The 17,937-nt window shown below is 39.5% G+C and overlaps 2 protein-coding genes across 2 annotated transcripts in view; both read left to right on the top strand.

Moving 5' to 3' along the window:
• Window positions 1-17,937, top strand: part of LOC121453419 (protocadherin gamma-C4) — a 725,389-nt gene that overhangs the window by 229,496 nt on the left and 477,956 nt on the right. The gene's annotated exons all lie outside the window — the stretch shown is intronic.
• On the top strand, window positions 13,517-15,973 carry LOC121453422 (protocadherin beta-1). Its single transcript, XM_041660210.1, has one exon. It carries the CDS (start codon window positions 13,517-13,519, stop codon window positions 15,971-15,973), a length of 2,457 nt encoding a protein of 818 aa, XP_041516144.1.

Here is a 17,937-nt window from a genome sequence, read left to right as displayed (position 1 = left end):
CCTGTACAGGTTCAAGCCAAGATGGGGTTCCAGCCCTGAGAGAGGAAACTAAACATGAGGTACCATTCCAAAAAAAAAAAAAGCTGTAATTACAATTGATCTCTGCTGGCAAAGAGAAAATGAGTATTCTCCACTGTAGTCTCACATCTCATTAGGTGCACCAGCTGCACTTCAGGGCAGGCCCCATGCCTAGGAGTAGTTGGCTAACACAAAACAAACTCCATGGCTTTACCATAGACATTTTGTCTTATTTGTCTTTGGCCTTTTGTTTTGATTTTTTGTGCTGTACACACATGCATGCACACATACACACACACACACACACACACAGAGAGAGAGAGAGAGAGAGAGACAGAGAGAGAGAGAGAGACAGAGAGAGAGACAGAGAGAGAATAAAATTGAGTGTGTAACAGGGCAAGGAACCCTGACTGCTCTTTGGACTGGAGAGGGAGGGGGAGAGGAGTGGGGGGAGGAGGAGAAGGGTGGGAGGAGGTGGAGAGAAATGGGAGGCTGGGGGGAGGCGGAAACTTTTTTTCTTTTTTTTCCTTTTCTCAATAAAAAAAAATTAAAAAAAATTGAGTGTGTAAGAATAGGGGGAGGTGTACCACAAATCTAATTGGTCTTAATAATAAAAACCCAGAGTCAGATATTAGGGGCAAAAGATGAAAGATCAGAAAAGCAGAGGAACCAGCCACTAAAGTTCTTACACCTACAAAATCCTCAGATTGAAAAGGGCCAGGATTCTGTCTCTTCCTGCCTTATATTCCACTCTCCACCCAGCCAAATCACTTCCTAGTGTTGGGATTATAGGTGTGTGCCTCCGTTTTACTGGGATCAAAGATGTGTGTCACCACTGCTTGACTTCTATGGTTAACTAGTGGCTAACTCCGCACTCTGATCTTCAGGAAAGCTTTATTTGTTAGAACACAAATGAAATATCACACTTCCTCTTTTTGTCTAAAATAAAAAACATTATAATAATACAAGAAAAACTATATACAATAAGTTAATTACTATATAAAACATATACAGGCAATAAATACATCAACAATGTCTAGGCAATAAATATTTGACAAATTCAGAGAAACACTCCATTATGTATCCTATTTTGGTAAGTCCAAAAGGTTGTACCAATTTACTTTCTATTATAACTTATATTACCAAAGATATGTTTTTATGTCTCTCAACCTTATACACTTCACATTTCTTTAATTAATTTATTTTCTGAATTTGGTAACAAGGAAAACTATAACAATAACTATAAAGTCATCAACTTTATTAGAGACTCGAGAAGAAAATAATATTACCCAAGTAAGCAGGGAGTATAAGAAACTGACTTGCAAAAACTGTGAAAAATGACAGAAACAGCTGGTTGCCTTGATAATCACCTAAGGCACCTCTGTAAGATTGGGGCATCCATCTTTAGTCTATAGGCCTAGCATATCTGACAGACTTTTCTGTGAAGCAGAATATTTTGAAGGGCTGTCCAACCTTGTCTTGGCAAAGTTTGGCAGTAGCTTTCTTTTATCTCTTGCCTGTTCAATTAGGAGAGTATACTATCAGCAGTTGAAGCAAGGGCAGTTTATTGCCCAGTGACTAACTTTTCTAACACAGAAAGAAAACCCCATGTGGAGTTTCTTTGATGCCCATCATCTTCTCTGAAGTAGATTGGTGCTGCCAGCCGCAGATATGTCTCATTGTCATAAAAAATAACCTATGTTGTTAAAACATCTTAAATGCTATATTCTGTAAATTTCTGAAGAGGTTGAAGATGACCTGTTTATCTAAATTATTTCTCTGAAAATATACATAATATGACTACAAGTTTGATTGTAATAGGCAACTAATTACTTGCCTGCATTTCCTTATAATCCTAAATAGTTGGTAATATAACTTTCAAGGACTAGAAATTTGCATTACATTGTTAAATGAGCTGTATAGGTACAACACATTGAGTAAGATTAGAAACATATGTACAACATGTTCTAACAAAAATAATCTTAAATTTGTATTAATACACAAAAATCCATATTAATGTAAAATATTTAAGGCTATTAGTTGCTTTCTTGATTTTAAAGTAAATGCAATGATCTACCCTTAGCCTATTATATATATATATATATATATATATATATATATATATCCCTTTTTTCATTTAAAAATAAGAATGCTGAATCTTATCTCCTTTATTCAACCTTTTCCATGATCATTACCAATAACCACTTATAACTAACCATCCTAAATGATGACAAATATCCATAACCCATTGAATGACCAAAACCATCCACCCCATTTCTTGGTAATGTGGGTATCTTGTTCTTAAATTTACTTCCTGATGTCTGGGGGGTGACAGCATCTTCAGGGGATTCTGAAAAGAAAAATATTTGGGTCAATTGTCAAGTGCTGGGAGAGTTAGCTTTATCATTTATTGTCTAGTCTCTGCATAAGAAGAAAGTTCAAGACTTGTTTAAGTCCTGGCTAGAGTAGACTATGAGACTGGATCATCTCAGCTAGTCACCTTGAAACTGTCTTGAGTAGTTTGTACTCCAAAGTCAATCATTAGGTAGTGTTTTCCAGATTAATAATGTTATCATACCCCTGGTGGAAATGTCATTGTATGGCTTTATTACCCTTTTGGAAATCTCAAAGGTCACTGTTAGTTGTGGTCATGGTTCACTGCCAAAATCTTAAACATTTTAAATGTCATACAAAGGAGATCTCAAAGAGTTTAAAGGATTAATATTTGTTACGTACATTCAGAGTACAAATCTTAATTTCTAGTTACCTGAAAGAGACTCAGATCTGAAATCATGTACAAAAAGCTAGATGAAGTCTTTTTATAGAATCAGTTAGTCTATATGACTATTAATATCATGACAAAAAGTTAAAAAATATATTAATCTTATAAATTTTGAGATAAAATTTATACCTTAAGAAAGAGTCAAAATAAAACCAAAGGATTATGAGATTAATGGAAATAAAATAGTCTCTTAATTTTGTTTGTTTTCTGTCCCATATGAAGTGGATCTTCTGACATGAGACAGAAATTTTGCCTTTACTTTAACAAGCATTCTTGGGTTTAGAGAAGGAGAGAGCCACACTCCAACTCCAAAGCAAGTTTGAATTTTTAATTGAACTAAGACTACAAAAAGACATTTGCATTGTATGTCTGTAGAGAACAACAGAAACAAACATTTTGGAATATTTATAAAATTTTATCCCATTGGAAACATATAAATAGGCCAATTTACTATTTTTCTGGACAAGTTCTCCTTTTTTATCAAATGCTCAGTGATCTTCAGATTCCATATCTGGATGTCTTTATTCTTCTGAAAAGACAAAAAGAAAACTCTTCCCCAGCTCTAACTTTGTGGAAGTTCCCTTTTGGCAAGTTATGTCTGATCAAATGAGAAGCTTTTGTTAGTTTTATAGTATAGTTTAGATTGAATGGTCACGCTATTTGATGAACTATCTCCTCTTCTAATTAAGAGGTCTCTCTTGTTCAAATCCATTCTTTCAGGTGCTCTGGGAAGCAGTTTCTCCCATTGTGACAGGGAAGGACATTGGGGCCTTCACAAGGCCCCCCAAAGCATTTCTTGATGGCAAAGGGTTATTCTGTCTCTTGTTGATCTGCATTCATTGGACCAGTGTTGGCTTTTGCCACACCTTCTGCATACTCAAGTAGGGAGGGACCTTTTGTTTGGATTATTCCTAGAAAGAAAACATTCTAAACATTCTAGGCATGTCCTGTTTACAGTTCCTTTTAAGGTGACCTTGTTTACCACAATTGAAACCCTTGACATTTCAATATTTTTTCAAATCCCTGGAAATCACTTCTCCTATCCAAGCATCATCATGGTCATGAGATTCAATACTGATTGTATCTCAGATCCATTCCTCCAAGGGTGCTGAACTTGACTTTAAAGGCCTAATTACCCCCTTTGCATTGTGCATTAGCATTTTCAAAAGCCAGAGATTCAATTATTATTTGTATAGCTTCTGAATTAGGTATCGTTCTATTTACTGCTGAAGTCAATCTTTATAAGAAATCAGTGAAGGTTTCTTTTGGGCTCTATATAACTTTAGTGAATGACTCAATTTTCTTTCCTACTTCTTCAATTTTGTCCCATGCATTCAAAGCTGATGCAGGGCATAAAGCCAGGGTGTGATAATCATACAGAGATTGCATTTGTACATTAGCATAATGTACAAGAAGTTGGTCTTGGAAGATTTTCATACCTCTAGTCCTACTTTGTTGTTCAATGGTCTTAGCCTCTTCTTTCCACCAGGTCCTCCATTGTAATTGAGGACCAGGCTCCAAGACTGCTGTAACCAAGTCTCTCCAGTCTTGACGGATAATTCTATTACAAGTTGACCACGAGTTTAACATCAGCTTCACAAAAGGTAAATATAAGCAATATGAGACTATCGCTTCCTTAAACTTCCTTAAATATAACATTTCCACAGGAGTTTATTTAACCTTGGGGATTTCTATCATTTTGAAATTTTCATAAGGTTACTAGATAAATTAAAGTTTTTTGTTTGAAAGCTTTAGGCTGTTCCTCTCTAATCTTATAATGCAATGCTGAAATTGGTTCTACTTTAAATTCCTCTGTTTGAATCGGAATATCTCTATGATCTATTTTAAGTTTTATAAGGCCTGTATCTTGGTGCTCATATCAACCAACTTTTTTAGAGATAAACCAAGAATTATCAAACCAACAATAAGAATGATCAAAATGATAATTAACTTTATGTCAATTCCAGTTAAGTTGATTATTCCTTCATTTAATTGTTCCATTTTAAAATCATACATTGCGTAATCATACAGAGACCTACATCTCTCCATCACAATAGGGTTTCCCATTTTTTGAACGTGGGAAAAACTCTCTTTTTTAAAACTAATTTCCACCTTTAATAGTCCCAATTGTCTCACCAAGTCTGCTGGAGATGGTGATGAAGACGTGAGGCTGACTGCTGCTGTGTAGAACAGTAGAAGCATGAATGGCTTTTTCCAGAAGCTACTTAGCTTGTCAGCAGCCTGAGAAGGGGTCCAGGGAAAGCCCACAATTCACCAAGAGAAAAGAAGTCAAAGAGCCAGCTGTCTGCATGGGGGAACATGTGAAAGTGGCTAACTCTTGACTTGTTTGGAAGCCAAACACATGTGGAGTTTGCTGCAGAGAGGCTGTAACAGAAAAATCTCAAGCACACTCAGAGGCTTAGGGGAAAAAAGAGAATAAGTTAGCCAGTGAAGCAATGACTCTGGCAGGAGCCCCTACATGCAACTCCAGTGTGGGCAAGTGGCTTTTTCAGGAATTCATTCCCCAAAGTTGGATGCCAGATGTAGCATGAATCTAATTGGTCTTAATAATTAAGACCCAGAGTCAGATATCAGGCAGTGATAACTGAAAGATCAGAAGAAGAAAAGCAGCCAGACACTAAAGTCCTTACCAAAATTCCAAACCTATTAATCACAGAAATAGAAAGAAGTTAATCACAAATTTCATATGGAAGAATGAACCCAGAATAGCCAAAGTGATCCTAGACAGAAAGAACAATGCTGGAGGTAACACTCCAGTTATTTGACTTCCAGTCATACTATGGAGCCACAGAAAATTAATGGAATGAAACATAGAACCCAGAAATAAACACACAACTTCAATCACTTGAAGAAAAGATGGCCTTTTTAAAGGATGCTGGGGAACTAGGTAACACATCTAGAAGGCTGAAACAAGTTTCCTATCTCGCCCCCTGTACAGAAACAAACTGAAAATGGATCAAAGACCTAAATGTAAGAACTAAAACAATAAAACTGCTAGAAAAAGACATACACAAGGTGTGAAAATACAGACATTTTCAACAGCAGTAGAAATGTCTCCCAGGAACTGATAAAGGAGAATGAATGATATTATGTTAAAAGTTCTTCGCAGCGAATGAAGAGACAGCTTATGGAAGGAGAGAATTTTTTTCCCAACTGTACGTCTGTATTAGGGCTCTCTAAAGTAATAGAACTAATAGATCAAATCTATTTATATTAAAAGGGGATTTATTTAGAGTAGCCTACAGATTGTGGTCCAGCTAGTCCAATAATGGCTGAAAAGCCAACAATCCAGTGTTTGTTCAGTCTACAAGGCTGGATGTCTCACCTAGTCTTTAGTCTATGTTAGAATCCTAACGTAGGTTCTAATGTCACGGAAGAAATGCAGCAGCAGCAGGATAGATGAATTGGCCAACAAGAGTGGGGCCAAACAGCGAAAGCTTCTTTCTTCCATGTCCTTTTATGTGGGCTGTTAACAGAAGTTGGGGCCTAGATTTAGAGTGGGTCTTCCCAACTCACATGATCCAGTTAAGAAAAATCTTTCACAGGTGTGCCCAGCTGTTGGGTTTTAGTAGATTCCCGATGTAGTCACGGTGACAACAAAGATTAGCTATATCACAACACCTGACATGGTATTGATAAATGGAATATACAAAGGGCTAAAAAAGTAATTAAACTCCAACTTTCCTCTTCTAAACCCAAATAATCTAGTCAATGAGTGGGCAATAAAAAGAATAGATGCTGCCCAAAAGACAAGGTGCCAATGACTGAGAAATACATAAAAAATGTTCACTAAGCCATAGGGAAAATACAGAGCAAAATAATATTGAGATTCTCTTTTGCCTTTATCACAATGGTTTCCATTTAAAAAAAAACAAGAAATGTTGACAAAGCTAAGGGGAAATGTGTGGAAGGCCCAAAAATGTGAGCCTATTTTCACCTTGTCTGAAGGTCAGAGTTTTGAAACTGCTCAAAATTGTTGACAACAACCAGGACTACACCTAGGGTGTGGTTACTTTGTTCTTTTGACATCAAGATCGCCCATACAGCGGAATCCACTCCACCCTGACCAATGGTTAGAATATTTAAGCATACTTCTTTTTGAAATAGGAGGCTTGACCTTGGGAGTGGCTGCCTTCAGGATTTACTTGGTGTAGGGTGGGCTCACTGCCTAACAACAAAATGCTAATGACGTGATATCTCAAAATATTGAAGCAAATAATTGTTCTAATTGTCCTTTGCATCATGTTAAAGCAGTCTCTTTTGTCTTCTTTCCCCTGGGTATAAAAGTATATGGAAAATTAAATGGAGGTGGATTTCAGTATTCACTGGAACTCCCTCCTGATACTATTCTATGTTTTTGTTATATTATTTTTTACGTGCATCTTCGTGCCTTTTACTAATTCTTTTAATCCTTACTCCCCTACTCTAGTAAGTAGTATTTTTGTAAAGGCTGGTCCCTGACAGAAAGGGAATGCTTATATATTGTTGGTGAGAACACAAACTAGTGTAGTCACTGTGTAGGGAGGTAAAGCCATCAGAGATCACACGTGGACTTTACTGTGATTTTATTTTACATCCTGGCTGCAATTTCCTCTCCTTTCTCTCCTCCCAGTCCTTTCTCCCAACTCCCTCTGTTCCCATCCCCCATCCACTTCTTCTATTTTTCTGTTTAGTAAAGGGCAGGTCTTTTTTGAGTATCAACAAAACATGGTTTATGAAGGTGCAGTTAATACTAACTTCTTCCCCATGGTTCCAAGGCAACCCAATATGAGGAGTAGGGTCCCAAAAGTTGATAAAAGAGTCAATAGCATCCCCTATCCCTGTTGTTAAGAATACCACAAGAAGACAAAGCTACACAACTGTAACATATATGCAGAATGCCTAGGTCAGTCCCATGCTGGCTTCCTGGCTGTTGGTTTACTCTGTAGGAGCCCCTAGGAGCCCCTGTTAGGTGATTCTGTGAGTTTTGTTGTGGTGTCTCTGATACCTCTGGCTCTTACAATCCGTTCTTCCTCTCTTCTGCAGGATTCCCTGAACTTGTCTAGAATTTGACTGTGGGTCTCTGTGTCTGTTTCCATCAGTTTCTGGGTGAAGTCTGATGACATCAATCTGGTCACAGGAGATGGCCAGTTCAGGCTACCCATCTGCTATTGCTAGGAATCTCGGCTAGGGTCATCCTTATAGATTCCTGTGAGTTTTCCTTGTGCCAGGTTTTTACCTGACCCCAAAATGCCCACTCTCCATTTCGCACATTCTCTTTCAGTATTCTACCCCTGTATCCCCAGTCCCCACCTGTTGGCTCATGTTCCCATCCCATCCACCCCCAGTCCCTTCATGAAATCTTTTCTATTTCCCCTTCCTGGGGAGATCCTGGTGTTCTCCCCATGAACACCCCTTATTGCCTAGTCTCTCTGAGTCTGTGGATTGTAGCATAGTTATCCTTTATTTTACAGTTAATAACATGGATGCCCTTAAAGCCAAATAGAAAGTCTGTATTGTTTGCTGGCAGCTGCAGGGGGAGCTTGCCAAAATCATGCAGCCCTCAAGCCTCACCAATCTTTGTATTTTAAGCACACAAACCACATCCTGGTTGAAATACTTCAGCTAACAAGAACAGTTAGCCACAATCAGAATTTGTGGAACAAAAAAAGTAAGGTTAGTTAACATTTGGGGACTTTCCTGAACCTTGAAACTCGACCGGGTCTATAATAGATTAGGTCTTTGTTACCATTTTGGCAAGTTCAGGGGCTTACATGCTGGTTTTTCAGGTCAGAATGGTGGCTCTAACATGGTATTAATTGTGCTAAGGGTCTGGGGACCTGTTTCATCTGTGGGACTCAGTGTGGAACTTCTTCCTCAAAATTCAATATGACCCAACTGTACCACTTCTGCAAATATGCATAAAGAAATATAAGTCAGCACACTGCAATGACACTTGCTCACCCTTGTTTATTGCAACACTACTAACAATATTTAAGTTATAACATCAGCACAGATGCCAATCCTCACAGCAATGGATAAAGTTTATGTGAGATATAAATGTAATGGAGTTTCATTCATCCATAAAGAATAATGGAATTATGTTTTTTTGCAAGGAAGTGGATGGAACTGGAGATCATTATGTCAACTGAAATAAGTTAGGCCTACAAGGACAAAGAACTACATCTTCTTTTTCACATGGAACCTACACTAAATACAAATACATGAGATAATAGAGAGGGTAATATTTGAGAAGAAGGGGATTAGCCAAAATGGTGAGGGGGCCGGGGAAGAACAATGAGAAGTGAATATCGTCAAAGAGTATGATACACTTTTAACAATGTTATTATGAGACCCAGTGGTTTGTACAATGAATACACACAGTAAAATATTTGGAAAGGAGAAATAAATGAAAACAGTATGACTCATGATTGTAATACCAGTAGTCAAGAGTCTGAGGTAGAAAGATTGCCATGAGTTTGAGACCAGACTGGTTTTCAAAACAGTAATAGCAAAACACAGCCCATGTTAGCTAGGCATAGTAGTCAATACCTGCAACCACAGCACTCAGGACGTAGATTCAGGAAGTTCACAGTAAAAAAGAAATGTGTAGGTGGCGTAATAACCAGGCTAGCTTAATATGAAACAGCAAATTTTAATGAAGGAATAGCTTACAACACCAGGGATCTATCGATGAGCAGGAGATACAAAAAAGAGAGACCAGCGGGGCTCATGCCACCAGATTTATATGTAAACATTAGCACGAGGTAAACACGCCCCCCATTGGGCGGAGTTTCCCCTACAGAAATGGATTGTGTTATTATAAGTAACAGAAGTAAAATGAATAAATTTCATTACTTTCATGTTTATTGTGATATCTATCATACATGTAAAAATGTTGAGTATGTGTAATTTAAATATTAACAAATACTTATTTACTCTTTAGGCCATATCAAAAAATTATTTGGTGATACATTTGAAGCTAAGATCCTCAGAAGTTACCACTACCCTGAAGTCTGGTAAATAATGCCTTTGGTATTTATTGCATTTGTTACAGACATAGCTGCTTCTAAACAATACAGTGATTGGTTTTATATGGCTATGCTAGTTAGTTTTTGTTCCTTTGACACAAGCTATGGTCATCTTGGAAGAGAAAATACTTTCATCAGATTGGCCCATAGGCAAGTATGTGGAAGGTTTTTCTTGATTATTGATTTATGTGAGAGGGCCCAGTCCACTGTGGACAGTGCCACACCTGGGCAGGTATGCTTAGGTTGTATGAAGAAGCAAGCTGAGAAAGCCATGTAAGTAGCGCTCTTCCATGGTCTGACTTCAGTTCCTGCCTTTAGGTTCCTGCCCTGAGCTCCTGTCCTAAATTCCCCAAGTGATGGACTGTTATGTGGAAGTATAAGTCAAGTGAAGCCTTTCTTTCCCAAGTTGTTTTTGGTCAGAATGCTTTATCACACAAACAGACAGAAAAACAGACAACAGTTATACTGTATTTTTTATGCCTGGGTTGTTGATCTTTAATCTGAATATTTATAGTCAACAATATTTAGAAAAATGTGATGAAATGTCTTCTTTGATAATGCTAAATAACATGATTTTAATTTTCTTATACAAATTGGCTGAGTGTTTTCTCTGAAGACATATATCAACTAGGCATAAAGATGTCTTTTTTGATTACCTAGGATTCAAATTCACAATATGTAAAGCTACCACAAACCAACAGGAAAATGACAAGAGTACTGAACAAAAACTCCTCTTTCCAAAGCACCCAGATGTCTGAAAATATATTAAATAGTTAACAGCCAGGGGCTAATAATGTGGCTCCATGCTGTTTTGGCATATGCAAATTCCAGTACTGCAAAAAGGTTAATAACCTGAGAAACCAAACTTACACAGTGAGTTATGAACACATTTTTAGAAGGCCAGCAATACAAAGTGCTAGAGTTTGAGTGCAGCTTGCTCACTCTAAAACTCAAGTTGATATTTGATCCCTATTATGAGGTTTTTATAAGGTGGGAGCAAGCTGAGACTTTTAGGAAGTTCTTTTTGTAATTAATAGACTATCTCCAAAGAGGGTCTACTATAAAGTTCAGGTCTCTTTTACACACCCTGCCTTTCTCATCACACGATCCCTTTTATTGCTGAGGGTAGCAGAAAGGCGATCACTAGAATGGCTCCTTTAATCTTGGACTGCACCTATGGGCCAAAGTAAAGCTGTTTAAAAATAAACTACTCCATGATGTTGCACCATTAGCAACAGACAAAGACACTAGACATTGCATATAGTTTGAACAATTGGTGGCCACACTGCTGGTAACTGTAGAACTTAGATATAAATTGAAACAACTTCTTAGCAGCTTGTCATTACATTGTAAAGCTGAAAAGGAACATGCATTACAACATCAGTGTCACTTCTAGGTAGACACTCTGTCCACCAGATCTGTGTAAATACACACAAAGTGATATGCATATTCATGCAATAACTTTTAATTAAATTTATAATAATAAAGTGAGCAATTGAATTTGGGTACAGTTATCCTGAAAAAGATAAAAGTAATCCTTGATATCTAGGAGCTGGGTTAATACAAATAAGTCATAGTGTCTTCCTGTTGAACATAAACAATTTCATAGAATACTTAGCCAAGGCTATTCAGTGATGGGAGTGGATCAGGGGAAAGAGCACACTATAATCAGTCTGTACACAGACAAAAAAGAGAACTAATCAACCTCTTCACAAAATGACCAAATGCCTCTTTAGACTGCAAATATTAGTAATTGGGGCCCTGGCCAATGGCATTGTTATCCTTACTCATTTCTTATATTCTGCATAAGATCATTAATTTACTCACCATGTAATTAGCTTCACTTATGACAGATGCCAATCGAGATCAAAGTCCTACCTCAAATCCCCCCTAAATCACCCGGCACAAAGCCACAAACCACATGCCCTTTAAAATGGTTTCTCACTGATGCTCCCATGTTTCCAAGGATGTGCAGCTTTCACTGCGGCAATAAGTCAATCAGTGCAGCTTAACTTAGCAAGAGCAGGATTTCTGGTGATCATGGAAATGGAAGAAGACCATCGATTGTGTATTCAGATATCCAAGAAGCTAGTGTCAAAGTTTCATCATATAGCTTTAAGGAGAGGAGAGAGAAAAAAATTTAGGAATGCACATTTGCACCACGTGTTAAGACAGAGCTCAAAGGGTTTGTTAATGATGATAGAATATTAACATTTTGTGTATTTTTTATTTTTGAGACAGGCTTTCATGTGCCCTGTGTTGGCCTTGAGATCACTATGTACAGCAGCCAGCGCTGGCTGTGTAGTTCCGATCTTGTCTCTGCCTCCTAAAGGCTAGAATTATGGTCATGCTCCACCATGCTCAGCTAAACATTTTGTATACTTTCTTCTCCATTCACTTTGCCCCCACTGAGAAATAAGGGTTAGGCTTCTCTGAAATGACGGCAATCTATCATATAGCATCTAGGGTTTAAAATGCTAAGTATAAATGGAAATGGAATACTTCTGATCAGCAGTAGGAGGCAGTTTTAATGATATGTTCCATCACTCGGGACCTTTGGTCTTTCTGATTGTTTGTTTGCATCGTTGGGGATGGAATCCTAGGCCTTGAGCATGCTAGACAAGGCTGTACCACTGAATTACCACCCCAGAGCCCAGGACCATAGTTCATTCATCTGTTTAAAGGAATTCAGGGAGAGGAGGATCAGATCTCATCTCCCTATTTTGGAATCTAAAGTTTTAAATTGATCTTCGCTTTATTTATCCACTACATTACCCAGGAAACAGAGCCCTAGATTGGCTAAGTGTATAGAGTTTGGGTCAGTCAAAACTACAGTGTATAAATATTTCTGTGTACTAAATCTCTCCTGTCAGTTTCTTCATCTTTTAAGACAGAAATATTTCCTTTCTTAATAGGGTTGCTGCAAGATTACATTGATTATTGCATGTAAATCACAGCGCTAGTTCATAGAAACCATGCCTGGTCAATATTACCGCCTGACAAATAACCCTAAGAGACAAGCCGTCAGTTGCTTCCTCTGGGCGAAGCAATGCATTTGTGAAAAACAAGAAATGTGTTCCTACTGGACCCCAGGTTCCTGAAGAATATCTGCCTGCTCACTTTGTTGTTTCCTCTTCTATCTTTCCATATCCACCGCCCTCGCCTTTCTGCTCATCACCCCCATGCTTCTCCACTGGGCTTCAGAGGACAGTGCAGGTTCTGTTCGCCTTTTCCTTGGTCTCTAAGTGCACTATGGAAATGTAGCTTTAATTCGTGCTATTTGTTCATTGCTGCAGTGGCCCCAGACGATAGATAGTGATCTCAGCGTGAGCGCACAACCTCCTCGGTTTCTCAATTCCCAAGGACTTTTTTTTTTTTTTCCTGAAAGGGAATTAACAGGGAGTTTACGGTTGCTGTAGCAACAAACTTCCAACCTCTGCTCAACTCTCCGGAATGAGCACATACCTATTAATACGCTTAATGGCCTAGGGAATTAAGTTACTCACAGCAGATTTTCTTTCAAGTGCAAAACAGCTTACCTGGCCGCCGAGTCAGCCTTTGGTGGCGCTGCGGTTAGAGGCTAGTAATAGAAGAGCTGGTGTTTGTGCAACCTGTCGGCATAAGTGAAAGCCAGGTATCCCAGAGCTGGCGGCAGCCTTGGGGAGTGCACTTCTGAGGAGGAAAGATGGCAGCTGCGCGCAGAAAAACTTTGCAGATCAGGCAGGTGGGATCTCTTCTCCTTCTCTGGTGTGTGTCTGTGGGAGGCGCGGCCACTATCCGCTATTCGGTGGCGGAGGAGATGGAGAGCGGCTCCTTTGTGGCTAACGTGGCTAAGGACCTGGGGCTAGAGGTGGGGAAGCTGGCAGAGCGCGGGGCGCGGCTGGTTGCCGAGGGCAACAAGTTGCACTTCCGGCTCCACCGCAAGACGGGAGATTTGTTCGTCAAGGAGAAACTGGATCGCGAGGCACTCTGTGGCAAAGCTGACCCTTGTGTGCTGCACTTTGAAATTGTTCTGGCAGAGCCGCTGCAGTCCTTCCGTGTGGAAGTCAGAGTATTTGACATCAACGACAATGCCCCAGTTTTTCTAAACAAGGAGCCTCTTTTAAAGATTCCTGAGAGCACCCCTTTGGGCTCACGCTTCCCACTGCAGAGCGCCCAGGACCTGGATGTGGGACTCAATGGTCTCCAAAACTACACCCTGAGTGCAAACCCCTATTTCCACTTGCACACGCGCTTCAGAAGCCATGGGCCCAAATATGCGGAGCTTGTGCTGGATAATCCCCTGGATAGAGAGGAGCAGCCTGAAGTCAACTTGACCATTACAGCGGTGGATGGTGGGTCCCCTCCCAAGTCTGGCACCGCCAACATTCGAGTGCTTGTTCTGGACGTCAATGACCACGTGCCCCAGTTCTCTCGCTTGGTATATCGCGCTCAGGTGCCAGAGAACAGCGACAACGGCTCTTTAGTAGTGGTGGTGACTGCCACGGACCTGGACGAGGGCACCAACAAGCAGATCACTTACTCTTTAGCTGAAAATCCAGAAGCAGTTCTCCAGACGTTTCTTGTTGACTCTCAAACCGGAGAAGTTCGACTCCGCGGGCCCCTAGATTTTGAAACGATGGAAACATATGACATTGACATTCAAGCGACAGATGGAGGGGGCCTTTCCGCCCACAGCAAAGTCTTGGTGGAAGTGGTGGATGTAAATGACAATCCTCCGGAAGTGACAGTCTCCTCAGTGTCCAGCCCTCTTCCTGAGGACTCTCCGCTCCAGACCGTAGTGGCCCTCTTCACTATCCGGGACCGGGATGTGCGAGTTGGAGGAAAAATCACCTGCTTCCTCAGAGAAGACTTGCCCTTTGTAGTCAAGCACACATTCCGGAATTCTTACTCGCTGGTCACTCATAGAAGCTTGGATAGGGAGGATGTCTCCAGTTATAACATCACACTCGTTGCCATGGATACTGGACCACCCAACCTGTCCACAGAGACTGTGATTGAAGTGCTAATATCTGACATAAATGATAATCCTCCAATCTTTCAGGAGGATTCCTACATCTTGACTGTCCGTGAAAACAACAGTCCTGCAGTTTTTATTGGCAAAGTCCACGCTGATGATCTAGATGTGGGTGAAAATGCCCAAGTGACATATTCTCTCCTGCCTCCAAAGAGTGGAGACCTCTCAGTCTTTGCCTACATCTCTATAAATTCAGACAATGGAAAGCTCTATGCACTAAGAACCATGGATTATGAGGCCATTCAAGATTTTCAGTTTGTGGTAAAGGCAACCGATGGGGGTTTTCTGTCACTGAGTAGCCAAGTTACTGTCAGAGTGGTTGTCTTGGATGACAACGACAATCGTCCAATGATCTTGTACCCACTACAGAATGGCAGCTTGCCCTGCAACGACCTGGTGCCCAGGTCTGCAGAGGCAGGTTACCTGGTGACTAAAGTGGTGGCTGTTGATGGTGACTCTGGGCAGAACTCTTGGCTTTCATACCATCTCCTTAAAGCCACCGACCTTGGGTTATTTTCTGTTCAAAGACAAAACGGGGAAATACGTACACTGAGGCAGATATCCGAGAGAGATCCTATGATTCAGAAACTGATCATTCTCGTTCAGGATCATGGCCAGCCAGCTCTCTCCACTACGGCCTCACTCAACATCCTGCTGGTAGACGGCTTTTCAGAGCCTTACTTGCAGTTCCAGGATCCATCCAAGCATTCCAGAAAGGTAAATCCAACCACAAAATATTTGGTCATTTCTCTGGCTGTGCTTTCTTTTCTTTTTCTCGTCTCTGTCACTGTGATCTTTGTTATACACCTCTACCAGAAGATTAAACACAGAGACAAACTCACAATTCAAGAGCACTTCTATGATGACTGTAATTTCCCTAACAATTTGGTACAAGGGAGAGGCAATGGTTCCTTGCCCCAGCCTTGTCCTTATGATATGTGCTCAGCCACTGGGACTGGAAATAGTGAGTTCCGTTTTCTTAAGCGATTTATGCCCAATTTCCCTTTCCCCCATGCCACTGGAGAGGTGAAAACAGAGGATGACCCCAGTTTACCTCCAAATTCTAATAGAAATCGACCTCGGGGTTCAGAGGGCCATGCCCGGATAGATGATGACTATATGTAATGCTGACTAATTCAGATACATGGTGTTATAGTCCATCGTCAAAGAGCTACCCTCACTAAAACAAGGATGGGAGTAGGGTACAACTCTGGGGAAACACAAGTGCCTCGTTTGGTGAAAATAGAAAGCTCAGCTTAGCTTAATATGAAGCAAGTATCTGGATCCCTAGATTATATACACATTTGGAATTCTGTCAAAGAAATGTTACTTTGTGTAAAGTCTGCTTTTTCCTCTCTCATGTGCTAGGCAAAAAATGAAGGAGCCATTTTTCCTGTTTCCCATGGAAGTTCACTGTCCCTGGCCTGAGAAATACATACTTCCATAGCAAGAGTTAATTATTTTACTTTTAAATCATCTTTCAGTAGAAAGTTATTTATATATAGGGAAGAGGACTAGGTTCTCAGCTGATTAAGGATTGGGTTTGCCCAAGAGTGGTGGTACATTCCTCTAATTCCAGAAGGTAGAGTCAGGTGGATTGCTGTGAGTTCAAGGCCAGTCAGTAATATACAGTGAGACCCTGTCTCCAAAAGAAATTCGCAGAGACATAGCTCATTCAGAAATTTCTACGTTTTGTACTTGACAAATGGAGATCGTCTCTGAATCAGCTTGCATGCATCTTTTGTAATCCTGAAAATATCCAGTAAAAGTGAGGATCCTTGCTGACAATGCCAGAAAAGATGAAGATTAAAAAAGAAAATGATTTCATTTATTTGTAAATGTAAGGACAAATATAAAGCTAGTTCAGTCAAGAACTATTACCCAGGATTATTAATTATAGCTTCTTAAGGATTATTTGGGTCTTAGGCAGGTCTCAAGTTTCTTTCAATACAGATATCCTTGCCTTATCAGAAGGAAGTTATTTGAAAATAGGTAATGAAGAGTGGGTTAGGATATAAATAGAATACTTTTTACTATAGTTAATTGACTATAGAATATTTACTTTAAATCATTTTATGTTAAATAATGTAGAACTTTTGTATTTTTAAACTATTTTGTAGTTTTGTATTTCATATTTATAAACTATTTTGTATAGAGCAACTCTAAAAAAGGAACCAAAAGAAAGACGTTCATTAACACCAGTTAAATGGCCTTAAGAGAAGCAGGTAGTATCTGATTAGGCGGCAGGCCTCTTCTCTCTATGAGCATTCCAAGCTATCAACAAAGCATGGTAAATGTTGCTATTTCTAATAAATCATGCATAAAATGAGTTGGAATGGGGAAATAAGTTAGGCTACTTTTAAAAAATTGTTTTTAACCTTCACAAGTTTTTTAGGTGCTCTCATTCTAAAGCCAAAGATAAACTGGCTCTGAAACATCGTAGTTTGTGTACCCTAATGGTACTACTAACTACACCTTGAAAATCAGTTTGCTTTAATGAGGCCACAGCTTCATTTTTAACCTTCCCTTTTAACAAATGCGTGTCAATGTAGACTCAGTGAAACACATCCTAGTTCCTTTTATACAAGAGGCAAAATGTTTATTTTTGTTTGTTTGTTTGCTTTTTGAGATAGGGTTTCTCTGTGTAGTCCTGGTTGTCTTGGAATTCACTCTGCAGAGCAGGCTGGACTTGAACTCAGACCTGCCTCAGCCTTGCTGGGATTGAATGTGTGCACACCATGCCTGGCTGAGGCACATTTGTATCTGGAATTCTTAGAGTAGAGGAGTATTTCTCAAAATGCTTCTTAAATATACCATATCATACTCACTGATATATTCTACGTTCTTAGATTTATGACTGATATCTGGCGATAGCATCTGGATGCTATTTGGTGGCCAGGAATATATTAAACCTTAATGGTACTTTTTAAATTCTTGAGGTAGAGCTGTTATAACCTATATAGTACCTTATTATATTATTTATTTTGAGAATAGATGAAGTAAATACAAATAATGAATTCTTTTACTAATTCTAAATGTTGCCCATGAGTTGAGTTGTAAGACCGCTCATTGAAGCAAATATCTTGCAG

The sequence above is a fragment of the Microtus oregoni genome, unplaced genomic scaffold (genome assembly GCF_018167655.1).
Source record: "Microtus oregoni isolate MIOR12 unplaced genomic scaffold, Mior012 000011F_ref0000422, whole genome shotgun sequence".
Classification (NCBI taxonomy): domain Eukaryota; kingdom Metazoa; phylum Chordata; class Mammalia; order Rodentia; family Cricetidae; genus Microtus; species Microtus oregoni.
Note: the sequence above shows the minus strand (reverse complement) of the source record. Positions and strands in the feature narration are given on the sequence as shown.